At 60.0% G+C, this 25608-nt stretch overlaps 2 protein-coding genes across 8 annotated transcripts in view; one reads left to right on the top strand and one right to left on the bottom strand.

Moving 5' to 3' along the window:
• SCYL1 (SCY1 like pseudokinase 1) overlaps window positions 1-8235 on the top strand; it is a 12111-nt gene extending 3876 nt beyond the window's left edge. The window contains exons 7-18 of one of the 6 annotated variants that reach the window (XM_045556029.1): window positions 769-927; window positions 1785-1892; window positions 2677-2790; window positions 4494-4649; window positions 5223-5411; window positions 5498-5573; window positions 5838-6002; window positions 6223-6365; window positions 7323-7394; window positions 7494-7700; window positions 7793-7847; window positions 7975-8235. In XM_045556029.1, the coding sequence (XP_045411985.1) occupies window positions 769-927; window positions 1785-1892; window positions 2677-2790; window positions 4494-4649; window positions 5223-5411; window positions 5498-5573; window positions 5838-6002; window positions 6223-6365; window positions 7323-7394; window positions 7494-7700; window positions 7793-7847; window positions 7975-8099 (1569 nt within the window). In that variant the 3' untranslated portion in view covers window positions 8100-8235. Of the gene's footprint in view, window positions 1-768; window positions 928-1784; window positions 1893-2676; window positions 2791-4493; window positions 4650-5222; window positions 5412-5497; window positions 5574-5837; window positions 6003-6222; window positions 6366-7280; window positions 7701-7792; window positions 7848-7974 lie in introns of all 6 variants that reach the window. The other 5 variants (XM_045556028.1, XM_045556025.1, XM_045556030.1 and 2 more) reach the window with 5 other exon arrangements.
• On the bottom strand, window positions 8092-25608 carry LTBP3 (latent transforming growth factor beta binding protein 3). Of its 2 annotated transcripts, XM_045556023.1 has the most exons (28): window positions 24767-25608; window positions 21517-21846; window positions 21178-21380; window positions 20876-20981; window positions 20647-20739; window positions 20352-20474; window positions 19737-19895; window positions 19455-19640; window positions 19106-19122; window positions 18956-19028; window positions 18677-18775; window positions 16629-16754; window positions 16402-16533; window positions 16157-16285; window positions 15795-15917; window positions 15396-15518; window positions 12406-12528; window positions 12085-12204; window positions 11041-11169; window positions 10558-10725; window positions 10318-10401; window positions 9988-10116; window positions 9759-9896; window positions 9530-9670; window positions 9223-9384; window positions 9060-9140; window positions 8842-8973; window positions 8092-8740 (listed from the first exon to the last, which is right to left on the bottom strand). In XM_045556023.1, the coding sequence occupies exons 1-28, from the start codon at window positions 25086-25088 to the stop codon at window positions 8589-8591; spliced, it is 3903 nt and encodes a 1300-aa protein (XP_045411979.1). In that variant the 5' UTR covers window positions 25089-25608; the 3' UTR covers window positions 8092-8588. The 2 variants fall into 2 exon arrangements, with proteins under 2 accessions (XP_045411979.1, XP_045411980.1); XM_045556024.1 differs by lacking the exon at window positions 9530-9670.

Below are 25608 nucleotides of genomic sequence, written 5' to 3'. Positions count from 1 at the left end.
CCTCCCTGCTGTCTCCCTTTGGACAAGCTCCTTTCTCTCTCTGTGCCTTGGCTTCCTTGTTGGTAAAATGTGGACTGTGTTACCACCCACCTCGTAAAGTTGTGGGGAGGGTTATTTGAGATAATCTGTGCTCAGAAGATGTGAGTTGGGGACATTACATATGGCCTCAGAGGGAGGTTAGGACTGCAAGAGACCATGGGCTTACAGCGTGGCCTGTTTGGGCTCAGTGGGAGGACCAGGTGCGGGGGTAAACTGCCACTAACCCCTGCCTTCCTGCAGCCGGCCAAGAACTGCATGCCCATCCCAGCCAGGGCAGGGCGGCCAAGTAAGCCCCCTCACTTCTTTAAGCCTCAGTTTCCTCATCTGTGCAGTGGGGTTAGTGGTACTCACACTTTGGTGGCTGTGAGTGGTAGAGGCAGCATTGTTGAAGGGCCAGATACCCTGGTGGCTGCTCTTCTAGCAACAGGTCAGGTGGCAGCGATGAGAACACCTGTCACTGAGTATCTGCTGTGTGCCAGGCACTGTGCTGGCAGCTTTTATATGCATTTTCTGGTTGAATCCCCAGAACAACCCTGTGAGGTAGTAGAGTTCTTACCTCATTTTACTGATGGAGGAATTTGCCCAAGGTCATCCGGTAGGTAAGTAGAAGAGTTGGGCTTTGAACCCACTTCTGCTGCTTCAGACCGGTAGTGGCCTTTGTCCTCGCCTGTGGTTGGGGGTGGGCCATGACCAGGCTGATCACCCTGGGTCCCGTCCTCACTCCCCCAGATCAAAGAGCCAACTGAGAAGCAGAAGTTCTTCCAAGAGCTGAGCAAGAGCCTGGACTCGTTCCCTGAGGATTTCTGTCGGCACAAGGTGCTGCCCCAGCTCCTGACTGCCTTCGAATTCGGCAATGCTGGCGCTGTTGTCCTCACGCCCCTCTTCAAGGTGAGTGAGGCCACGTACCTCCCTGAGGAGAAACCTGGGAGGCCTGGAGCCTCAGGAGCTGTGGGGCCCGGAGAGGTGGCTGGGTGCATATGAACTGTCACAGAGAAGGCCCTGGGGTAGGGGACAGCCTGGTTAGAGCAGACCCAAGTCCACGTGAGGAGTCTCCTGTCAGCATCTCTGTGGTTCAGCAGGCCAGGGCCACCCAATCAGCTGTTTCTATGCCTCCAAACTCCTTTCTCCACACACCCCTTGCTTCAGAGCTTTCAGCCCTTCCTCCATTTCCCCACGTAGCCCCTCTGATCTGACCAGTGCACCCCAGTTCCCAGAGCCTGGGGATTATCTGCACCCCCTCCCATGTTCCCATCCTCCCCCCAACCCCCTCTGCACTCAGCTCACCTGACTTCTGGGCGCTGAATCCTCTCCCCTTCCTTAGGCCTCAGCTTGCCTTCCACAAGCACCTGCCATTCCCTGCTCTGCCCACCCTGGGGAGAACCCTTGCCCCTGAAGGACATGCTAGAAGGGGAGAAGACAGCAAGCAAATGCTGGGTAGCTGGGAACCCCCAGAAATTGCAGGCAGAATTCTGTGTGCATGTGGCATAGGGGTGCCTGTTTACAGGGAGGGGCATAGAGCTTTTGTCAGCTTCCCCAGCGAGGCCTTGACCGAGAAAGCTTAAGGGCAGGGGTAACTGGGAGTGTGGGCAGAAGGCCGCTGGGGAAATGCCTGCCCCCCCACCCCCACTCTGCCATCACCCCATTCCCACCCAGGGGTATCAGCAGGGAGCCCGAGGACGTTGAATGAGTGAAGTCATCTGCTGCAGTGGATGTGGCTGAACCCCTCTTCCTGCTTCTTCCTGCAGGTGGGCAAGTTCCTCAATGCTGAGGAGTATCAGCAGAAGATCATCCCTGTGGTGGTCAAGATGTTCTCATCCACTGATCGGGCCATGCGCATCCGCCTCCTACAGCAGGTGGGCACCTCGGCCAGTTCCTGCCTGAGTCTGTCCCACCCAGACATCATCTAGGTTGCTGGGGAGGCACTTGCTTCACCTCCAGCCCCAGGCAGGTGGCTGGAGCCCTTGCCCTGGCTGCACAGGGACCCCAGAAACCCCACCCCTGAACATACACACAGGTGAGGGACCCAGTGAGGCCAGGCTCTCAGGAGGTCGAGCTAAGCCCAAGGCTCGCCAGCAGCTTTGGGCTGCAGGGCTCAAACCTGTCCCCCCGCCCCACCCGCAATCTCCTCACTCGGCCACTCTAGCCATCTAGAGCGGGTATATCATCTCTCCTGGCAACTTCAGGGCAGTTGGGAGCATCAGACAGGATAGGTGGGGACCTTGTGAGCTAGGGAGTACCGGCAGCTCCCAGGTACCACTCCCTCTCCAGCTCCCACAGGCACCAGCCCTCCTCATGGCACTGTGGGTGGGCAGGGAGGAGTAGGGCAGGGGTTATACCCCTTTTTATAGAAGAGGCAATAGAGGCTCTAAGAGGGTATGTGACACAGGTGGTCAGCTGAGCAGGACCAGGAACCAGGCCTTCTGACTTCCTGTCCCTGGCTCTTCCCAGTACCCTCCTGGCCTCTCCTCACCCCTCCACATGGGCCTGAGGCCAGATACACAGGCAGGGGCTCGGGAGGCTGACATGGCCAGCCAGTCCCTGCTGATTGGAGAAACCAAGGCATGAGTGGCCACGTGGCAGTGAGCAGGGGGCACGTGGGAGGGGCTGACTGTTTTCACATCCCAACCTGGGCCACAGATGGAGCAGTTCATCCAATACCTTGACGAGCCAACAGTCAACACTCAGATCTTTCCCCACGTTGTACATGGCTTCCTGGACACCAACCCTGCCATCCGTGAGCAGACGGTCAAGGTGAGTGTGGCCAGGGCCAGAGTGGCCACCCTTGGTTTTCTGAGGCTTAGAGGGGGCTCACCCCAGACACAGAGGCCTTGGTTTTAGCCCATGGGTCTGAGCAGGCACCATCCTGCACGCTGTATGTGTGTGTGTCCAGGCTGTGAGTGCAGCTTGGCAGTTGGCGGGAGGTTGGGGGGCAGGCAGGGTGGATACAGCTACAGTCTTCCGCTCAGCAGACACTCACCGAGCACCCCTCCGTGCCCGGCCCTGAGCCCCTGTGCTGGGATGTAATGTGCATGAGGCAGCCCAATGCCCTCAAAAGCTTTCTTTCGAGGGCTTGGCAGACAGTAAACAAAATTAAAAAACATATGTTTGAAATTGAGGGAAAGCGTGGAGAGGAGTTTGCAGTTTTAAAACAGTGGTCAGGGAAAACCTCACTGAGGTGTCATCTAAGGCGAGGAGGTGAGGGATTGCACTACAAGGGTATCTGAGAAAGGTATTCCTTGCAGAAGGAATGGCATGTGCACAGCCCCTGAGCTGGAATGTACTGGAGTGTAGAAGTGGCTGAAGAGTTTAGTGTGGCTGAGGTGGTTGTGGGAGGTGGAGTTAGGGATAATGGTGGGGTTGGGGGCCGGGGCCTGTGGAGCGTGACAGACACCTGCCACATTCACTGGGAGTGAGACAAGAGCCACTGGGGAGGTTGAGTGGAGCAGTGACCTGGTCTTACTTGTTTTAAAAGGATTGCCCTGTAGCTATGTGGAGAACTGACCATCCGGGCAGGGGTGGAAGATAGGACACTGCTAGGGGCTGTTGCTGTGGCCCAGATGGGGAGGGCAGTGGCTAGCAGCAGGTGGCCAGAAGGGGCCACATGCTAAAGGTAGAGCTGACAGTGTTTGCTGATGGATGGATGTGGTGTCACATGGCTCTGATGATTCTGGCCTGAGCAACTGGAAGGTTAAGTTGCCGCTTACTTAGAAGGCTGGTTGGGGGGGCAGGTTTTCAGGAGCAGGTTGGGCCCCTCTTGGCTTTGTCAGTTAGCTGGATGGAGACAATTGAGTGACTACTGGTTATGAGGTGTGAAGTCTGGCCTAGGGGTATGTACCTGGAAGTTGTCAGCTCAAGGGAGGGCATTTAAAGCTGGAAAATGGGTGAGGTCACTTAGGGCCAGAGTTTAGATATAAAAGCGGGGTGAAGATTAGCTCTGGGTATCTGAACATTAAGATCTTGGCAAAAGGAGCAGCCAGCGAGGTCAGAGAAGCCGGAGAGGCTGGTGTCCTGGAGACACCAGACACAAAAGTTTCAAGGAGGAGGGAGATCTCAGTGGTGTCAAAACTGCTGAGGGTCAAGTTTGGTGAGGATGCAGAGTTGGCCATTGAATTTAGCAACATGGAGGTCATCAGTGACCTCAACCTGAGCCAACTAGGTAGAGTGTGTGTGTGTGGGGGGTGCTTGTGTGAAAGTCTGGGTAAAGTGCCCACAAGAGAGCAGAGGATAGAAATGGGAGATGGGAGTGCAGACAAACTGTTGAGATTTTGCTGTAAAGGAGAACAGAGAAATGGAGGTCCCTTTCCTCACCATGATGGGTCAGGCCAGGCCCAGGCTGGAGGTGGGTGTGGTGGCTTTGGTGGGTCTGCTGTGCTGAGGGCTGCCAGGAGGCCATTCCTGCACGTGGCCCTCTGTCTTCCCCAACCCACTGTCTCCACTGTCCCCTGTGCCCATAGTCCATGCTGCTTCTAGCCCCGAAGCTCAATGAGGCCAACCTCAATGTGGAGCTGATGAAGCACTTCGCACGGCTGCAGGCCAAGGATGATCAGGGCCCCATCCGCTGCAACACAACTGTCTGCCTGGGCAAAATCGGCTCCTACCTCAGTGCCAGTGTGAGTGTCCTGCACAGCCGCTGGGAACCTGTCCCTGTTGCAGGAACACGGCCTCCTCCAGGGCCAGGAATCCTGCGTGTGGGGCTCTTATCCTCCCAGATACCTAGGCCCTAGGTGCCCTCAGCCCTGGTGTCTGGGCTCCTGAGGACAGAGTTGGGCCAGGTCACACGGCCACTAGGGGGCGTGTCTGGCAGCCTGCCTGGCCCATGGCCTGTGGACATCCCCTCAGGCAAAGTTTGTAAACTCAGATGCCTGCCGTGCCCAGACCATTAACAGGAATGAACGAATCTGGGCAGCAGGGCAGGTAGGAGGGGAGGTGCATGCCCCAGCCCCTCAGGCAGCTGCTGCTCTGGTCCCTGTTGCCCTGAGGCAGCATGGAGCCCAGTGATCTGGGAAGAGAAGCCCGAATCCAGAGTTTTAGGTAAATTCTCCCCATTTAAGTTAGTGATTAATTCACATTTTTCACACTCTGGGGGCCTCATGGATGGCCTGTGTTCTGGGAAGTAAGAGCTGGTGGTTCTGGCCTCAATATTGACCTTACACTCAGGAGCCCTCTTCTCTGTCCCATGCCAGACCAGACACAGGGTCCTTACCTCCGCCTTCAGCCGGGCCACTAAGGACCCATTTGCACCGTCCCGGGTGGCGGGTGTCCTGGGCTTCGCTGCCACCCACAACCTCTACTCGATGAACGACTGTGCCCACAAGATCCTGCCTGTGCTCTGCGGCCTCACTGTGGATCCTGAGAAATCCGTGCGGGACCAGGTGAGACACAGCCGGGGCTGGGCCCTGGAGCCTGGCAGGCTCTCGGGATCCCTGGAGTCCCCAGCTCTGCCCCTTGCTACCCACAGGCCTTCAAGGCCATTCGAAGCTTCCTGTCCAAACTGGAGTCTGTGTCAGAGGACCCCACCCAGCTGGCAGAAGTGGGTAAGTGGCCCACACTGGTGCTCCCCCTTTCCCCGGCCATATCCTTGACTGTGGACTGTCACATCCCACACCCACCAAAGTTTCTGAGAGCTGGAAAGAGCCTCGCGAACAGACTTGCCACCAACCCCCCATTTCATAGATGCAAGAACCCAGGCCTGGAGAAGGGAGGGGGCCCTATAGGTCACCTTGTTTCATTTCTTGCCCTATCACTCTCCCCATGTGAGCCTGACATGGCCATATCCACCTTTCTCATGCCACTGCCAGAGAAGGACGTTCACGCAGCCTCCAGCCCCGGGATGGGGGGAGCCGCAGCCAGCTGGGCAGGCTGGGCTGTGACTGGGGTCTCCTCACTCACCTCCAAGCTGATCCGTGCGCACCCCACGGCTACCCCAGTGGAGACCAATGTTCCCCAGAGACCCATGCCTGAGGGTAAGTGTCCCAGACTGGCTGTATCAGTGGCTGAGAGGTGCTGGCACCCAGGAGCTATTATTGTTTGCCTCCCCCTGCTGTGGTGATGGGGACAGAGAGGAGGGGTAGCTTTAGTCCCCTTGTGGGCTTCCTCAGTGCCCCTTCTGCCTGCACTCCTCCCCCCAGCAACCTCTGCCATCCTGAGACCTCCCTGAAAGCTCAATGAGCCTCTACTCCCCAGGACTTCCTGCCCCGGCCCCTACCCCTGTCCCTGCCATCCCTACAACCTCAGGCCACTGGGAGACACAAGAGGAGGACAAGGACACAGCAGAGGACAGCAGCACTGCTGATAGATGGGATGACGAAGACTGGGGCAGCTTGGAGGTATGTGGTGCTGAGGCGGCCTCCCTAGGGGACCCCAGCTCAAAGCCACAGGCTGCCATCCCGGGGGCTTATATGAGGTTGGCCTGTCCTCATCGGTACAGCATCCCTAGCAAGCAGGCCTCCTGGAGAGGTCACTGTAGGCCAGAGCCAGCAGCTGAGCCCTGCTCAACTCCAGAGCCTCCGGCAACAGCTGGAAAGGACAGGCAGGTGGTGGTTGGGGCAGCCCTGGACCCCCTCACTCTCCTCTACACCCTGTCCCTCCTCCTCCTGGCTCCAGCAAGAAGAGGCTGCTCCCAGGCCTAGAAGCAGACCAGTCCTGCATAGGGGGTGGCTCAGGGTGGGCCGAGGATGGAGTGGGCTGTCCTGAAGAGAATGGGGCAGAGCTTGGGGCCCAGTGTCCCCATCTGGCTGAGAGCAGTCTCTGGCCCCCCAATGCTGTAGAGAGGGCTGTGAGCATCTACATCTCATTCCCCAGCCTCATGGAAGGTGAGGGCACAGGGGTCAGTGTCCAGTTTATATAGATGGAAAACAGGACCTGAGGAGCACAAAGGACAGTAAAAGACTAGTGGGTGGAGCCCAGTGAGGTGGCTCCTGCCTGTAGTCCCAGCTACTCCAGAGTCCGAGGCTGCCGTGAGCTATGATGGAGCCACCGCACTCCAGCCTGGGTTAAAGAGCGAGACCCTATCTCTTTACTGATAAATGTGAGCTGAGCAGGGTGGCTCATGCCTGTAGTCCCAGCTACTAGGAAGGCTCAGGCAAGAGGATCCCTAGAACTCAGTTCCAGACCAGCAGCCTAGGCAACACAGGGAGACCCTCTCTCAAAAAACAAAAACACATATACACACACAGACTCACACAACTAGAGAATGGAGCCCATGGCTGGGAAGAGGCTGGAGCAGTTTACTTGCCCTTTAGGGAGGAGGTCAGTTGTCATCCCTCCTCCTTCCCACACTGCAGCAGGAGGCGGAGTCTGTGTTGGCCCAGCAGGAGGACTGGAATGCTGGGGGCCAAGCAGGCCGAGCTGGGCAGGTGAGCAGGGGTCAGGCAAGGGGAAGGGGATGGTGTGTATGGGGGGTGGATCCAGCCCCTTCCTCCCTGGCCCAGTGCTACCTCCCCCTGCCCCCACAGGTCAGCAGCCAGGATCACAAATCCCTGGAGTCCGACTGGAGCAGCTGGGAAGCCGAAGGCTCCTGGGACCAGGGCTGGCAGGAGGAGAGCTCACCGGAGCGGCCCCCTGAAGGCACACGGATGGCCAGCGAGTATAACTGGGGCGCACCCGAGCCTAATGACAAGGGCGATCCTTTCTCTTCCCTGTCTGCGCGCCCCAGCACCCAGGTACCCAGCGCGGGTCTGGCGGGAGGGTGGAGGCCAAGCAGACCTCAGCGGGAAGAAAATGGCCCCACGACAGCCCGCACTTCCCTTTTCAGCAGAGGCCTGACTCCTGGGGTGAGGACAGCTGGGAGGGCTTGGAGACTGACAGCCGTAAGTGCTTCCTCGGCGGGCTGATTGACTAGGGTCCCCACGCCCCATGGGGCCCAGACCTTGGTGTTCACGAAGGGTTTCACCGCCCGTTGGGGACCTGAAACCTGCCTCCCCTTCCTGCCCCCAGGACAGGCGAAGGCTGAGCTGGCCCGGAAAAAGCGCGAGGAGCGGCGGCGGGAGATGGAGGCCAAACGCGCCGAGAAGAAGGTGGCCAAAGGCCCCATGAAGCTGGGAGCCCGGAAGCTGGACTGAACCGCCGTGGGGGCGCTTCCCGGCTGCGGAGAGCCGCCCGCGGATGTATTTATTGTACAAACCATGCGAGCCCGGCTGCCCGGCCAGGCACATCTCACGTGTACATAATCAGAGCCACAATAAATTCTATTTCGCACCCCCTGCCCCGGGCTCAGTCTAGCCCCTAGGAGGCGGCCGGGTCTGGTGCTGCCCTGCGCAGTCCGCGGACAGGAACATCAATTTGCTTCGATAGCCAAGAGTAAAGAGGCACGATCTGATTTATCAGTTTCTAGGAAATGCCCTCTGAGAGGAAGGCCGACAGCGCCGGGAGACCCAACATCTGCCCGTGACCCAGGCAGAGCCTATATGGGCCCCTCTGGTCTCAGAGCGCCCGAAGGGGCCTGTGGGCCCCAGGGGTCCCTGGGTCCGAGCCCCGCTTCGGGGCAGGAATGAGAGGCCTAGCTCGTGGAAACCCTTCGGTGATCACCAAGGTCTGAGCCGAGTGTGGTGTCAGCGGCGGCGCTGGGGCACGCAGGCCCCGTGCGGGCGGCTGCGCGCGAAGCCGGCTTTGCAGACACAGCGGAAGGAACCGCTTGTGTTCACGCAGCGCTCGCTCTTGCACAGCAGCCCGCGCTGGTTCAGCTCGCGGCACTCGTCGATGTCTGCAGGTGTGGGTGACAGGTGCGACTTGCTTAGCCTTCCGCCTGGCCGCTAGGTCCAGTGCTCCGATCGCCCTGCCCCCCCGCCCAGTAGCCTGGCTCACCGATGCAGCGGGCGCGGGAGGCGTCCAGCTGGAAGCCGCCGGGACACTCGCACACCGCGCCGCCTGGACGCGGCACGCAGCGGCCGCTCACGCAGCGGCACTCGTCCGAGTCCTCCTCCGAACTGTCCTCCTCTGCGCAGGCCAGAGAATACAGACGTCAACACCGCCCCCAGTCCACGGCTGCCGTCCTTGCTGCTGCCCGCTCTGGCTGCCCTTACCTCTCGGGGGCTTCCCCAGCAGCAGGGGGCTCGTGTCCCAGAAGGAATTGCTCTCACTCTGCGAGGTCGGGCACTGGGTCCCTGAGGGGCGGAGGGCGGTAAGCGATGTCAATGCACCTCGGCAGATCCCATACTCCCTCCCCGCCATTCCGGACCGGCTCACCGGCGCCGCGCGGCGGGCACGGGCGACACTGGGCACCCCAGCCGCGGCCCTGGCGGCAACAGCAGTCATCGAAGGTGAGGGCAGGCCCGGCGAGGGGGCCCGCGCACATGCCGTCCTCTCCGCGCTGACCCCAGCACACGTCGCGCCGCTCCGGGGCGCGCTCTGCGGCGGATGGGATAGACGTCAGGGAGGAGCCCGAGGCAGCGACCGCCGCCTCCGCTCCACCCCACCTGCGCAGGGGCTGGGCCTCAGGGCAGCACACGACAGAAAAGGCTCCTGAGTCAAGTTGGCCCAGGCCGACCCTCACCGGCCGGGCTCTCCTGGAGCTGGCAGTCGCGGCCGGAGGGCCCGGGCACCCAGGGCAGGCGACACTCGCAGCGGTAGGAGCCTGGCAAGTTGACGCAGCGGCCAGGACGGCAGGCTGCCGGGTCCTGGCACTCGTCCACGTCTACGGCAGCGAGGGGACGGGTGGGGGTGCTGTCACAGCACGACCTGGGCTCCCCGCTCCCGTCCCGATTCCCCGTCCAGGGCCTCACCCATCTCTTCAGGGTTCAGACACTGGCGCTGCACCGGGCTGTACTCGGCCGGGGGCGTGCAGGCGCAGCGGTAGCCGCCGCGCGTGTTCTCACACACTCCGTTCCGGCAGTTGGATTCGTCCAGACACTCGTCCACGTCTGGAGGAAAAGGATAGGTGGCAGGGGCAGGTCGGGGTGGTTGTGCGTGTCTCCCCGCCGCTTCCACGGCCGCTGGGCCGGCTGCGCTCACCCACGCACTCCAGCAGGTTCCCGTCATAGTAGAAGCCCTGCTTGCAGTAGCACTCGTAGCCCGGCTGCGTGTTCACGCACTTGCCCTCCTTGCAGATCTCCGCCCCGAACAACATGCACTCGTCGATGTCTGTGGGGTGACAAGCTGTGGCTGGGGGCCTGGGCGGGGCCGACCGCAAGAACAAAGCCCACCCGAGGGCGAGTGCCGGGGCGGGGCTTAGTGGAGGAGAGGGGCGGGGCAGGTGGGAAAGGTGTGGGGCGGGGCGCTGATCTACCAAGCCCTAGGGCTGCCCGAGCTAGTCAAACCAAGGCCGGGCCGTGTGGGACTTACCGCGGTGGGCTGGGATGCCATAGTTGACAATGTTGTTGTCCTGGGTGTAGCCCTTTCCGTCGGGGCAGAGGCTGTGGAACTCAGCTGCGGGAGCGGGGAAAGCGGGACTGAGCACGCGCGTGCTGGCCGTGGGAGTTCTCCGCCTCATTTCCCAACTACCCAGCGGGGAGCCGTTTTCCCCCATTCGGTTTACAGATGAAGAAACTAAGGCTCTGGGAAGGGGCCTGCCCGCTTCCTGACCTGAGCTGTAGACTGGGCAGGGATAGATTTCGCAGTGGTCTCCCCAGCCAGCCCCCAGCGAGCAGCAGCACTCCTGCTGGGTGACGTTGGTGGCCAATACGCTGTCGCAGAACACCGTGTCATCAAAGTTCAGATAGCACTCCTTCTTGTGGTGGGGCTGCTCCACCTCTGAAGGGGGAGCGGGGAGCTCAGGGTCGTGCAGACACACTGCCTTTGACCCATCTACCCACCCTACCCGCCCGGGACAGCATCTCTCTGCCCCCACCCTCCCTGGCTCCTCTTAGCCACCATGTGACAGCCAGCCTCCTTCCACAACATGGCGTTTAGGACCCTCTGAGGTCTGGCCCCACCAGATGCCCCCAGGCAAAAGGGATTTCTTCCTGTTCCCCAAATTCAGGAGGGTGGGACCAGGACACATCTCTGAGCCCCAGCTGCACCTCAGGGGCGCTGTCTAGCCTGGGAGGGAGCTGGGAGGACACTCACCCTCACAACCATGTTGGTCCTGGGTGGGAGTGAAGCCCTCGTCGCAGACACAGGCGTAGGAGCCCTGCAGATTCTCACAGGCCCCGTGAGGAAGGCACAGACCAGGGTCCTGGCTGCACTCATCTATGTCTGGGGGGCAGGAGTGGTTCAGAGGAAACCCAACCCCTTCTTCCCTAGGGCTGTGCCCTGAGGGCCTCACAAAAGTTCAGAACCCGAATTTCCAGTTTGATTTCAAAATACACACAATAGGTAGTCCACTCATGTCAGTCCCTGCATGTGGGTAGGAACATGCACATTCGCTGCTGTCATTCAAAAAACCTTCAGGGGCCCCCACTGACAATAGAATAAAGTCTTAACTCTCAGCTTGGCATTTGAGGACTTTCAGTTTGGGCTCCCAATACCTTTAAAAATTTTATCACCCTTTACTCTAAGCCCCCACCCCACCTGTATGCTCAAGGCATAGTTGTCTACCCTCCTCTAAAAATGCAACTAGCTCCTTCCAGATCTCTGTACTTTACAAATACTGTTCTTTGGGCCTGGAATACCGTCCTGTGCCTTTCTCTGCTTAGGAAACTCCTACTTATGCTTCAGTTCCAGTTCAACAGTGACCTCCCCACTACAATTAATGTACTCCAGACTTTTCCTGGCACCCAGCACCCTGAACTGTGAGAATCAATTTAAATGTTGGCCTCCCTCAGCTGGGAGCTCTGGGTCCTTGCTGAATACCTAGCACACAGTCCAGAACCTGACAAAGAGTGGGTGCTCAGTAAACGCTTGTTGGATGAAAGCATGTATGGGTGAGTCAGTGGGGAAGATTAATACATTAATATCTGTAAAAAGCCTAACAGTGACTGGCAGACTGGCACATAGTAAGCACCACAGAAGCACCGACCGCCATTATTACTGTGCTCATCGCTTCTAGGTGAAAAAGTGGAAGGCTGAGTGAGTGGATGGGGGGATGGAAAGACAGAAAGGTCACAGTGTGTCTAGGGGATTACTCTTCCCTGCCACGCCCCTCAGGAGCCCTCAGCCAATCCCCCATACCTTGGCACTTCCTGCCACCCACCAGACGATGCCCCTGGGGGCAAAGACATCTGTAGGAGCCATTGGTATTGATGCAGTCGCCCCCAATGCAGGCCGCAGGGAAATCACACTCATCAATGTCTGTAGGGGATCAAGGGAGTGGAGAATCTCAGGGGCTGAACCCTCATGCACAGCCTTAGGCTGCCCAAGCTTTCCCCCAGACCCCTGGGTCGGTGTCATGCCCCTATACCCCATCTGGGATTTGGACGGGGACTGGACTTGGGCAGCGGGAGTTCTGGAGTATGGAGGGACAGGTCACAGCCTGGCTCTAGGACCTCTCACCCTCACAGCGGCTCCGGTCCCTTGACAGATGGTAGCCAGAGAGGCACTGGCACTGGAAGGATCCTGGCGTGTTGGTGCAGATGCCATTGTCACACACGTCCCCAGCCTCACATTCATCCACATCTACAGTGCACAGGGGGTGTCAGAAGGCCAAGCTGGGGGCCTCTGCTTTTCCCACTCCTGCCCATGGCCTGAAGCACCAGAGCTGAGGCCATCAGCGCTCAGGAGAAGTGTGGGGCACTCACCCTGCTCCTGGGTGGCACATGGTGCCCTGGCAACCAGGCCACGTGCCACCAGGTCCCTGGGCCAGGTCTGATGCTAAACAGCTTCCCCACCTTTCCTCCACTCTCACTGAAAGAGGCCCCTTCCCCACCCTCTCTCTCTTCCTGTTCTAGGGGTCCTTGCCCCACTGCTTTCACTGCTGCTCCCACCCTTCTCTCACCTGCCACAGCTCCCTTCTTCCCTGTAGGTAAGCTCCCCTATATCCTCATCCTTCCCACAGAAATGTTTCTGCTCATGCAGTAAGTGAACCTGACTCTCCCCTGAAGACACGCTTTCCTGCAGTCCTCTCTGGTGGAGTTGGTCATTGCCCACCCCTCAGGCTCTTTCAAGCCATGGCTCTTCCTCGAGGTGCGACAGGTCACACACCAGCACACCAGCCTCCACCCGCTGTTGCTGTCGGCACCCTCTCCCTAGCTCCTCTCCCTTTGTTTTCCTCTCCATCCCAGGAGTTTCCAACAGCCATGTGGATGACCAGGCCTCTGACCTCACATTCCTGGATGTCTATGACCTTCACCTCACGGCCAGCCACTCACTCTCAGGACCCTGAGGGGCTTTCATCACTCGGATCTGCCCCACTCTAGGGCCCTCAGAGGCTGCTTCCTTCCCACTGCCTCTGCTGTACCCAAGTCCCCCACTCCGTCTTCTCTCTCCCAGGGCCTGTGGCTTGCCCCTCAGTCCCCTGAGCTTGCTCAATGCCCCCAGACTCTGACAGTCCCTCAGTGCTCACTGTGAACTTCCATCCCTGAGCCCAGGAATGCCTCTTCTTCCTCCTCACTGGTCTGGCACAGCCCAGCCTCCAGTCAGAGCTGTGGCCTCCAGATCCTGGGTGCCAGGTGGGGCTGCAGTCAGCCACCAAGCTGAGCATGCTGGGCCACAGCCGCATGCTCCAGCCTCCGCGGTCTGGCCAGATCCTTAGTGTGGCCAGTGCTTCCCTCTCAACTCCTCTCAACCTCTGACTTCTGCAAAGTCTCTGGGCAGCCCCCATGCTCTTGGACACTTCCAAACTGCCACGGTCCTCCTCAGGTCTCTATTTAACTAAGGCCCTTCACTGTTTATTGAGAGAATTAAGGGCAATCACCCTCAAACCCCTGAAAACCATTATCTACATCCACTCCCCTCTTGCTCCTGCTCTCCTGTCCATGGCCAGCCGCCCGCTGACCCTTTCCTCCTCTCCTAGGCCTACGGCCCTGGTCAGCCCCTCGCCCACTTTCCTGGCATCTCCTCTTCAGCCTCTATTTCAAAGCCCCACTCCCGTGAACCCAGGTCTCACTCTTCCTCGCTTGCTGCCAATATCCTGCCTTCCACCCCTATAATGCCACAGAAGCCACCCTGCCAAGGCCACTAGAGACCTTCTTGTCTCACTAGTTTGTATTTTACAAGAACCTCTCTGTTGTACTTACCTCATTCTCCTTGGTCCTTGGAAGCCTCTCCTCCCCAGCTTCTACAGTAGCCCACAGCTCCCCCTGCCATCACCCCGCCTCAGCTCCTCTTCCACTGCTTGCCCCTGGTGCGTCAGTGTCCACAAAGCTCTGCCAGATGCTTCTCTTACCCGACCCACCCTCCTTGTCAGAGCAGGCCCATCCCAAGACTCCATAGACCCCACAGTCCAGTAGTGGTTCCAAGCAGGTATGTCTGGCCCAAGACTCCCAACCCACATGGCCCACCCTCTCTGCTGGCATCTCCAACTGAGAGGCCCACAGGGACCAGCCACTCAACTTGTCCACCAAGGAGCTCAACATCTTCCCTCCCTAACATGCCCACCCCGGGGACCCTGTCCCAGTGGGCAGCACCACCTGAGTCACCCAGAGGGTCCATCACCCCCCTCTCTCCTTTACTCTGACATCCAGTCAACAAGCCTGAGTAATTTGTTTTAATATTTCTCTAATACCACATCATCACATAGCCATCCTGAGGCCACTACTCTCATCCCATCTACCACCATCTCTGTCCTGAGTCTCTCCAATAGACCTCCAGCCACCCTCCACACTCAGCAGCAGGGAACTATCTAAAACAAATGGCAAATCTTGTCACTCTTCCCCTTAAAATGCTTCAGGTGCTCCCTAACACCTTCAAGATGAAACTCAACCTCCTGGGCAGGGCTCAGGGGGCTCTCCAAAGGGTGGGGACCTGCCCCTCCCCAGACAGCCTCAGCCCCCATCCCCTGGGCATTCCTTACAGTGCCCTGCACACCCCATACTGTTTTTCACCTGAGTAGCCACTGAGCCCTCTGCCTGCAGTGCTAGTCTATCTCATTCTTCTTTGCGTGGCTAATTCCTGTTGATTCTTTAAGATAACTCAGGCCTTCTTCCTCCCACCCCGCTGGTGTTTCCAAGAAGCACCCCAGCTCCATCCAGGCCCAGCCCTGCACTCTACAGTCTGTCTTATGTTCCCCAGTTTCTCGCCTCTTGGTGCATAATAACACGAATGCAGGAGGGACTACTAATGCCTCCCTCCTCTCTTTGATATATATTTTTTTCTTTACATTTAAATAACAGGCTTTGCAAACGCAGCTTCAAATCCTGCCCCCAAGACCCTTTCTACGTGAAGATTCTGGCGGCGCCTTCCTTGGCGAGATTCTCTGAGAAAGGGAGCGACTGGATCAGAGGACCAGGGGTTGAATTAGCCACCTCCCACCACCCGCCTGACAGCCAGGGAGACCCGCTCTCCGCTTCAGCGGCAGGGCTGCCTGGCCCGGGGCAGGGACTCACCCACGCAGCTGCGGCCGTCGGGCGCGGGCGCGTAGCCCTGGGCGCAAGTGCAGCGGAAGGAGCCTGGGAGGTTCTCGCACCAGCCGGGAGAGCAGGGGCTGCCCTCGGCGCACTCGTTCACGTCTGCGACGCAGTGAGCGCGTCTCAGAAGCTGCCCCACTGGGTGGCTGCGGGACACTTCGGTTCCCGGTGAACCGCGACTGGGTGTGGGTCTCCTCCGCCCGGGGCGGTAGACTCCCCTCTAATCTCAGGAGGCCACACCCCCGAGGCGACGCTCACCGACGCTAGCCCCGCCCCGCCCCATCCGGAGCCAGACGAGGGCATTACCCGGAAGGGCCCCGCCCACTAGCTTTCGGGCCCCGCCTTCCATCCTATCCGGGACCCAGGCCCCGCCCTCACCGCGGCAGGCCCCGCCCCCCTGGCTGCGGTAGCCGGGCTGACAGGCGATGCACTTGAAGCTCCCGGGTTTGTTTTCGCATTTGCCATCCGGGCAGGTGCTCGGGTCCCGGCATTCGTCGATGTCTGCGCAGGAGGGAGAAGGAGGCGGACCCATCTGGGGACAATGTGGCTGGCCCAGGGCTCCGGGGCCTTGCCAAGGCGTCCCTCCGTCACAGATCAAGGCAAACCCGCCGTCGGGCTCCAAGGCCCTAACCTCTGAGAGCCCCAGAGCAGGGCAGAGACAAGAATGCAGGCCCGCCTCCCGCACCCCAGGTGGAGAGACAGCTGAGGCCCCCCGTTTGGTCTAGATGGGGTCCCCTCACCTTCGCATACAGGCAGTCGGGAGGCTTTGAGCCGGTAGCCTGGGTAGCAGTTGCACTTGTAGTGACCGGGAAAGTTGATGCAGAAGCCGCCGTCGCCGCACAGGTGGGGCTTGGCGCACTCGTTCAGGTCTGAGCGGGAGGAAGGAGGCACGAGGAGGGGTATGGGGGGGCAGTGGAGGGCATTACACAGCGGTCGGGAGGACAGCCCGCCCCACCCAGCGCCGCCCCGCCCTGGTGGCGCTCACCCACGCACGAGCGCCCCCCAGCGCCCACGTGCAGGCGGTAGCCGCGGTTGCAGTGGCAGTTGTAGGAGCCACCGGTGTTCATGCAGATGCCCCTCCCCGGGCCGCACGGCTCCGCCTCGCACTCGTTCACATCTGAGAAGGACGGGGTGGGCCAAGAAAAGTCAAAGGGGTGTCTTGAGCAAGGTTTGCCTCCAGGCTATCCGCCCGCACGCACGCCCCACGCTCACCCACGCAGTAGCGGTGCTGTGGATGCGACCGGTATCCCGGGTTGCAGTGGCAGGAGTAGTCTGGGGGCCCCGGGACACACTCCCCGTGGCCACATATGTTCTGGTTCAGTCGGCACTCGTCTGTCTCTGCGGGCACGGCCGGGTCAGGGAGCATTCACCTCTGCCACATCCCCAGGGCAGACCTGGGCACCCCAATTCTACTGACCCAGATACCTGACCAGGTCATACCATGACCTCAGGTTCCTGCACAGCCACATTCCGACCCTAGGATTTCCTATACCCCATCCCAATATAAAGACCCCAGATAGCTCCAAACCAGGACTCCAGGTACCTGACATCCTATCACCTCTGGACCTTGACACTTCCATTCCCCACTCACTCCAAGGCCCTGACCCAGTCACCTCAAACCAAACTGCATCCCCTCAGGGCCCCTCAGTCATCTCAATACCCCTACCCAAGGGGCTTGGATACCCCTTCTCCCCAGTCACCTCAATATTTTAGACCCTACAGCCTCAGTCCCACAAGTATCCTCTGGAGCCCCCATTCCAGAATGGTCGATGACCTCCCCCTCCCAAGGCAAGCAGGAGCTGGTTTCCTGGGAATCCTCACTTGTGCCATAGCTGTGCCCATGCGGCCAGATGCAGGAAGACCCTTCACCCTCTTTGTCACCAAGCCCAGGACTCCCTGCCTTCTACCTCTCCCTCCTTTGATCCTCACCACCCACCAGTCTCATCTCCAGCACCCCATCCCCTCACCCCTCTCACCTCCCCCCACCTCTCTCATCCCCCCTCACCCTAGGCCATGATGCCCAACTCTGCTCTGCTTCCGGCCAGTGGGCTTTGCAGGGTGTTTTTGCCTGGAGTACCTCTCTTTAAACCTCCCCCCCTCCAAGATACTTCCATTCCCCACTCTCTCCAAGTCCCTGAGCCCAGTTACCTCAAACCCAACCACATCCCCTCAGGGACCCTCAGTCGTCCCAATATCCCTTAACACACAACCCCCAAGAAAGCTGTCCAGGGGCCTTGTCCTCTGCATCCCCAAAGCCCCCAGGGCAGCCACCTTCCACCTGAGCCCTTGCCCCAGGGGCTCATGTAGGCTCAGGCTGCCAGCTCCCTTGTGGCTTTGCAGTGTACACAGACACGGGCATAAATCTGGCTCAGCTGTGTGACCTGGGGCAAGTTACTGAACCTCTCTGAGTCTCTGCGTTCTCATCCAGAAAATGAGGCTAACAATGTCTCGTACACTTCACATAGTATGAGAAGGTTAGATGATACTTAGTATGTAAAAGTCTTCAGGCAGTGCCTGGCACAGAGAGGTTACTCAATCTGAGCTAGCAATTTTGATGCCCAAAACCCTGCAGACACTTCCCATAACCTCTGGCATCAAACCCAAGCCTCTCAGCAAGGCTCCGTGCATTGGACTTCCCCTGGTGCAGACATCGGCCTGTGCGGCTTCTCCCTCCTCTGCCAGTGTGATGCTCCCATGCCTTTGCCCAAACTTAACTTGCCTTGGGAAGTCCTTTTCCCCAACCTGCATGCCCCTCCTTTCCCCACTTCTGCTCCGGAATTTCTAACAGTCTTTAAAACACTACTCAGAAAGCCTCCCGTGGCTGCCCTACATATTATCACAACCCCAGACTTCCTTCCTTCTGCTCTGATTTATTTTCTCATAGCATTTGTGAGACATATTAGATTTTTACTTATTAATCTTTTTGTTGCCTTTTGTCTGCTCTTTAAGGACAGGAAATTTTTGTCTGTTTTTGTTCATTGCAGTATCCCCAACACCTGAACAGTGCCTGGCACATAGTAGGTGTTCAATAAATATTTGTTGAATGAATGAATACCCTCAGACTAGGCTGACCACCATGCTACCTGGGGCATTTGAGGGCAGGGTGGGATCTCTGCTGTTTATGGGGGTTTCCCTAGCACCCAGCCCTGGATAAATGTCAGCCTATTGGTTCTAGGGAATGACTGCAGGGGGGAGGGGAGGAGAAAAACTAAGTGGGGGTGTGGCCTATCTAGGGCATGGCCTTGCAGGGTGGGCCTTACCTGTGACCTGAGTGGGAGCAATCTCCACGGCACTGCGGGAAGGAGGTAAGTCCGGTAGGAACCAGCGCATGGTGGGTGGCGAGGGGCGGGAGATCAGCTCTGCAGGCAGCAGTGCATGCTTGTCAGAGGGTGAGGGTCACTGAGCCTCCCTTCTACTTTCAAGCCTTCAGCTTGGGCACATCACACCCCAGCTTCACTGCCCCCCAGTACTTAGGCTGTGAACTCCCCCTACCCAGTAACTTAGCCCCTGAGGGTCCATCCCTGCAGTGCCCAGCTCACCAGGGTAGGGCCGGGCAGGAGACGTGGTGGCAGTTGGGTGGCTCTGCTGCACTGACCGCTCCTCACTCACTGGCTGCGGGTAACAGCAGCATGAGCTTTCCATGTCTTCCTCACCTGTCCCACCCTTCCCACCTGGGCTCTCATACTCACTGAGTCTGTGGTCACACCTAGAAGGGAAGAGAAGATGAGGCCATTGAGTATTAGGGTAGGAGAAGGGAGTCAGGTCTGGGCTCAGCAGCTGAGTATTTGTGGTTAGGGTTTCTAGGAGTTCAGCAATCATGTTTCGGGGTCAAGGGTCAGGGGTTAGATCCAGGGTTAGGATGTCTTTGCATAGTGGTCACGGACTCAGGTCTGGGGAGCAATGGCTGAGCAAAGTCCTTGCGTTACAGATCAAGGCTTAGGAGGTTATAGCTCAGTCTCAAATCTCTGGGTCAGGGATCCGGGGGTCAGATCTGGAGGTCACTGGTTGGGCCCAAGAACAAAAGGGGTCAAGCCAGACCTCTCTCCTCCTCTGTGTCCTCAGGTGGTGGCGCCTGGCTGGGGCTCTCAGGGTGCTGTTGGGGCTTGGGTGGCCCATCGGGGTGCAGGAAAAGGGAAAAGTCGCTTTCACCCTGAATGGTGAGTGTCTGGTGGGAGGTGAGGATGTGGTACCCCTTCCCAGCTGGGCAGATCTCCTTGAAGGCAGCTATGGCCAAGACAGCAGACACAGAGGTGAGCATTTCCTGGATAGGTACATGGACAGACACCCACCCCCACCCCTGCCCTACATGCCCTGGCTCACCAGTGCCATCTGCGGGGCAGCGCTGACACCGCGCACCCCAGGCCTTGCCCACACTGCAGCAGCAGAGCTGGCGGGTGAGGCGTGTGGTCAGTGGGTGCTGGCACTGGTGCTCAGGGCTCACCAGGCGGAAACACAGGCTCTTCTCCTCCGGCTTGTCCGCTGCAGGAGGAATGGGGGGCATCGGAATCTGGGCCTGAACACTACCCACGTCCCTCTGCCCAGCTGCTCCAGACCTGTCTCTCTGGCCCAGACAACACTTGATCTCCATGTAGCCCCTAACCCCACATGATCCTGAATTCATATGACCCCTGAAAACCACCGACCCCATTGACCCCTGATTCTGGCTGCTCTGGACTTCACCCCTCCTGTCCATCAAGCCTACTATGATCTATAGGACCCTGACTCCATATAATCCCTGACCCCATGTGACCTTTAACCCCAGATCTCATGTGACCCCTGACCCCACTGATCCCTGATCCTATCTGTTCTGGGCCTTGGTCCTCCTACAGTCAACCCCACTCTGATCTCCTGTGACTTCTGACACTTGCTGCTTGGAGCCTTACCCTTCCCACCCGTGCCTGTGACCTCCCAGAAACCAGAGCCCCCCAGTCTCACCAACACACTGCGTGCGGGAGGGGCCCAGGCTATGGCCAGGTGGGCAGACACAGCGATAGGAGCCAGGGTTGTTGAGGCAGTCACCATGGCGACACATGCCCGGCATTGCACACTCGTTGATGTCTGTCGAAATGGGAAGTTTGGTCCCTCCAGTCTGGGGCCATACGGTGACAGCAAGCTGCTCAAAGAACCTCAGCGTCCTGTCTCAGCCCTGCCTCCTCCCCCACCCAACTTAGGAACCCCCCCCAGTGATGGCTGGCCGCCCTGTAGCCCACAGTCTCCTGGCTGGCCATACCCTGGCAGTGGGTGCTGTTGAGCCTCTTGTATCCCTGGGGGCAGTCAGCGCCTACCTCCCCACGTACAGGCCCTGGCTTCTGCACCCCTGTGTCTGCAGAGAGAGGGCAGTATGGCAGGGGATGACAAAGAGGGCACTGGAGGGGGCAGAGTGGGATGTAGAGAAGAATGTGGGGGGGTGTGGGGAGGGTCCATCTGGTGGGGGATGCCCACTGGGCCTAGGCACTCACACTGCAGCTGGGGGCACTTGTGACACTTGCTCTGGCCCCAGGCGGTGCCGATGCTCCCACAGCAGTCTTCCTGCTTGGTCAGGCCTGGGAGAGGGTTGCTGCCACACTGCAGGGAGGAGCATGGGGAGGGGTCACAAGCACCCCGGCCCTACTCACCTCCCCACTGAGGAGGCCCTTTTCCTTGCTGCTCCCGCCCTCTCTCCCCCATTTTTATGGTTTTAGGCAGTCTGGGTTAGGGCAGTGTGACAGGGCAACCCTGAGAGAAGGAAGAGCCCTCCTGTTGGGACTGTGGGTACACTCACGGGCTGCTTAGGCAGCGTGTCCTGGAAGCAGCGGCCCAGGGGCTTCTGGGTGGGTGGCCGGGGGTGCGGGGGCTTGGGGTGCGGCAGCAGGTGCTGCGAGGGGGCCGGGCCCTCCGCGTTGGGGCCCTCGATGCGGTGCACCTGGACAGAGGCCTCGGGCGGGTGGTGGACACGCACGTTCACCACAGGGGGCGGGGCCTGCACTGGGGGCGGGGCGCGGTGGCCTCAGGGCTGCCCGTGGGGTCTCGGGCTGAGCTCTCTAGGGCTGGCCCCCTCCCGGGTCCAGCCACCATAGTGCCACCCACCTCACCCTCCCCAGGTTTGCCCAACGCCTGGTACCTTCTGCTGAGATCTGTCCCGGCCCCAGGGGCACCAGGAAGGCGGCATGCTGGGCAGGGGGCCCCTCCCCAGGCCCGGGAGGGTCGGCGATCACCTGGACGGCGTAGATGGCATGCTTGCTGGCCACAGAGTCACCTTCCGGAGCCAGCGGAGGCAGTGCGCCTGTGGACAGGGCCCCAGCCCGGCCCAGCCCAGGGCCTGAGCCACCAGTGCCCCCACCAGCTCCTCCAGCAGGCACCTGGCAGAAGCGCCCCGTGAAGTCAGGAGGACACAGGCACTGGTTTCTTGAGGAGCACTGGCCACCATTCATGCAAGGCAGAGGGCACACCACTGGGGAGAGGAGGTGGATCAGGGCCAGGGCACCCCTGCCCCCAGCCCCAGTCCGTCAGCCACACCCTGTCTCTTCCCCCTCCTCTGTACTTCCTTGCCACCACTGGCTCTGTCCTCCTTGGGAAGCTGGGTTTGTAACGCATCACACCCGTGGAAACTGCCCTCTAGATCCCCCAACATCTGTATGCCCATGTTGGGTGCTGGAGTTTTAAGTCTCAGACTTAAACCCCAGCTAGGCCACGTGCCAGCTGGATGACCCTGAGCACCTTACTTCCCTGCTCTGTGCCTCAGTGTCCCCATCTACAGAGATGTTGTGTTATTAAATGAGGTGATGCCAGTGCAAATGCTTAACACGGGACCAGTCCACAGAGGGTGCTTAAAAAGTGGTAGCAAATGATGATGGGCCTCTGGCTGACCCCAGGCCTCTCCTAGGTATCCCTCCCTCCCTGGTGCCTCTGCCTCTTCTCCCCAAACACTCCCCTCATTCAGACCTCGGGCCTCTCTCTTCTCCTTGCCATCCCAGGGCCCACACCTCACCCCTGCAGCTGCAGCCCTCACCCTCTCCAGGACCTCTCTTGGGCACCTGCACCCAGGGGACACTGTCAGATATCAGCACCCTGCCTCCCCTCCTCCTCCTGACCTGGTATCCCACTGCCTGCCGGGTCATACATGACTGAGCCTCAGGCTGTCCCTCCTGCTCCCATCTGCCCAGTTACAGCTCTACAGTGTCCCATGAGTCCACCTCTCCTCCTCCCCAGGGCCTCTGCCTCTCCCCTGGCTGCCTTCTGGCCCCTCTCCTGCCCTTTCACAATCCCAGCATCCCTGTAAAACCTGCCTCAGGCAGAGCTCTGGCATGTCACACCCCTTCTCACAACTTGCCTCCTGGCTCAGACACTCAAGGCCCTCCATGGCCCAGAACCTTCTTTCAGCCCATCCCCCTCTGCTCTTTCCATGTGCACCCCATGCCGCAGGACTCATCTCCCTTCTGCCGGTGTGCCAACCTCTGCCTCATGGCTTTGTTCGTGCCATTCCCTTCACTGCAGAGCCCTGTCCCCGTTTCTACATATTCAAATCTTGTCCTTCCTGTCTCAGCTTCTCCTCTAGGAAGGGATCCATTCTTCCCACCCACCCCTGTCCCCTCTCCTCAGCTATCACCCTCTGCCCCAGCTCTGTCTGGCACCTGGCTTCCTTGTTTTCACATCTGTCTGCCCCTCTATAAAGGGTACTTTGGAGGGCAGGGCCAGGCCAGCCTCAGCTCTGGGTCCCTGAGGAAGTGCAGGGGGAACAAATGAGGGAGTGATTGAAAGGATGGGACCTCAGCCTGTTCTGTAACGTACTCACGGTCAATGCGTGCTACAGCCTTGGGGCCCTGAGCCCATGCACCAGCCCACCTCGCTCCTGCTGCCCCATGGCTGCCCTCACTTCCCAGGGTGGGAAGCATGGGGTGTTGCACTCCTGGGCACCCAAAGGGCCTCACAGGGACAGCCCACATCCATGGCCATCGGGGTCGGACTAAGAACATTGCATCGAATCCCAGCCCAGCTCATCCTGCCTGGCCTCTGGGGACCAGGCCTCACAGGGCAGATGGGGTGTGTCCCTGTCTGGGGGAGGCAGGATTCTCTTCTTCCTGTCTCCCAGTGAGTCACTCAAAGCGGTGAGGGTGACCTCCCAGTGACACCCGCCTACTGTGGCCTGGGCACCAAGCCTGGGGGATGTGGGCAGCACAGATGGAGACAGCAGCCTGGGCAGGATGGCCAGGGAACCTGGGAGCCTAGACACGCATACACTCACACCCACAGTCATCTTGTCATTCACAGACTCATTCTGACACCAACACAGGTTCACATAAACACTCCCTAATGGTGACTGGAGACACACACCCAAGACAACCAAGAGACAGGTAGTTAGTCACAGTAGGCCACTCCAAAGCCTATGCACATCCCCAGACATGCAGGGCTGTGCACACCCCCCACCATCTCATGGGTAATGAGAGCCTGTGAGCAGGGTCCCTTGGGCCTGCGAGTGGGTAAGTGAATATAGAAACGTGTAAGAGGGGCTGTTTTGCTGGTGCCATCCCCGGCCAGAGCCAGGCCTAATTACCCTATCCAGGAGGGTAATTACTGCTGCGACACCTCCCCTAGCCTGGCCCACAGGGCCCTGTGGGAGGAGGCCCGAGCCCCAGGCCTGGCCCTCTGAAGAGAGATGCTGGGGATGGGCTAGGTAGGCTCCAGGCTGACCCAGGAGGTCACAGGGCTTGGGCTGGGGGTTGGAGGGACTCTGAGGGCCTTTGAGGCAAAGACTTTGGGAGCTTAGGGGGTGGCACAGGAAGAGAAGGGACTGAGCACCCAAGCCAGACCCCACCTTCAGGCCTGCACCCCACTTCTTAGGCCTCAACACCCTCCCCTCTCAGACCCTGCCAGTAACCAACCCCCCCTCCCTCCCAGCCAGGACCTTAGCTCCTCCTCCCAGGGAATGCAGGTGTCTACCCCTGGCAGGCCCTACTTTAGACATTTAAAAGAGACTTTTCCTGTTTCTTCCAGCAAGTCTGTTTCTTGGGGGAATATTTATCCCTTCTCTGAGGCTTCCTGCCCCCAGCCTGCATCTCTCAAAACCCCCTGCGTGCTCCCTCTCAGAATGCAGCACCTTCTGGGAAGCCTGTGTCATCCAGGACCCCAGCATTTCCCCACACATAGGCCCCAACCCTAACCCAAAGCTTCAAAGTCCAGGCTCCCCAACTCTGGCCCCCAGGACACCAGCCTTCCAAGCCCCTGCCATGGCCCTGGGTCACCCCAGCCCCCGAATCTCTGCTCTCTGTACCCCCAGCCCCCAGTCTCCTATGCCCAGGACTCCACTATGTGTCCCGCATGGTCCTGGCGCCTGTCCTTCTCCGCTGCCCCCAGCCGTGCCCCCTGGCCCTCACCCACGCGGAAGCCGGAGCCCGTGAGAGTGTCGGTGCTGTGGCCGTTCTCTCCGATGAGCGTCATGTTGGAGCCCTGCTGACAACTGTCCCGACACTGGCCTTTAAGGCAGGTCCGCTTGCAGATCACCGGCGCAAAGACCACCTTGAAGCGCTCGCGGGCCAGCGCCCCGCCCCCGCCTGCGCCCCGCTCGCCGGCGGGTCCCCCCTCGGCCCCGCCGCTCGGGCCCAGCAGCGGCAGCAGCAGCAGCGCCAGCAGCCCCACCGCCCCCGCCCCGCGCATCGCAGGGGCCAGGCCGCCAGCAGCCCCTCGGGGCCCGGGCATCCGGGGCCGCAGGACCCCGGGGGGCGCGCCCGGGCGGGGGCGAGGGTCCCGGCGCCCGAGGGGTTAGGAAGCCGGGAGCCCCGGGAGAGGGCTGGAGGGGGCAGCGAGGGCGCGGAGCGGAGGAAGCGGGCCAGGAGGGGACAGCAGGCGCGGGCGGGGGCGGGGGAAGACGAAGAGATGGACCGCGGGGAGCCCAGAAACTTCACAGCCCCGGGAAGAAGCCCCGCCGAGGGCCCGAACTTGGGCAGGAGCGAGAAGGCCGGAGCGAGTTGAGGCGGAGAGGAGGAGCGAGGGAGAGGAAGGCCGGGCGGCCGGCCCGCTCCGCGCCTCCCCCCGGCCGGCTCCTCTCCCGCGGCCGCGGGGCAGCGGGGAGCGCGGGGAGGACGCAGGGAGAAGTGAGCAGTTGTTTTCCCTGGCTGCGGCGCGGCGCGGCGGCGGCGAGGGGGGCTGGGACGCTGGCCCCGGGCCAGGGAGACAGTTTTTTCTGTTTCAAGCGTCGTCGCAGCCGCCCGGAGGAGCT

Source organism: Lemur catta, chromosome 7 (assembly GCF_020740605.2).
Source record: "Lemur catta isolate mLemCat1 chromosome 7, mLemCat1.pri, whole genome shotgun sequence".
Lineage (NCBI taxonomy): Eukaryota > Metazoa > Chordata > Mammalia > Primates > Lemuridae > Lemur > Lemur catta.
The sequence above is the reverse complement of the archived record's forward strand: the minus strand, read 5'-3'. Positions and strand labels throughout refer to the sequence as shown.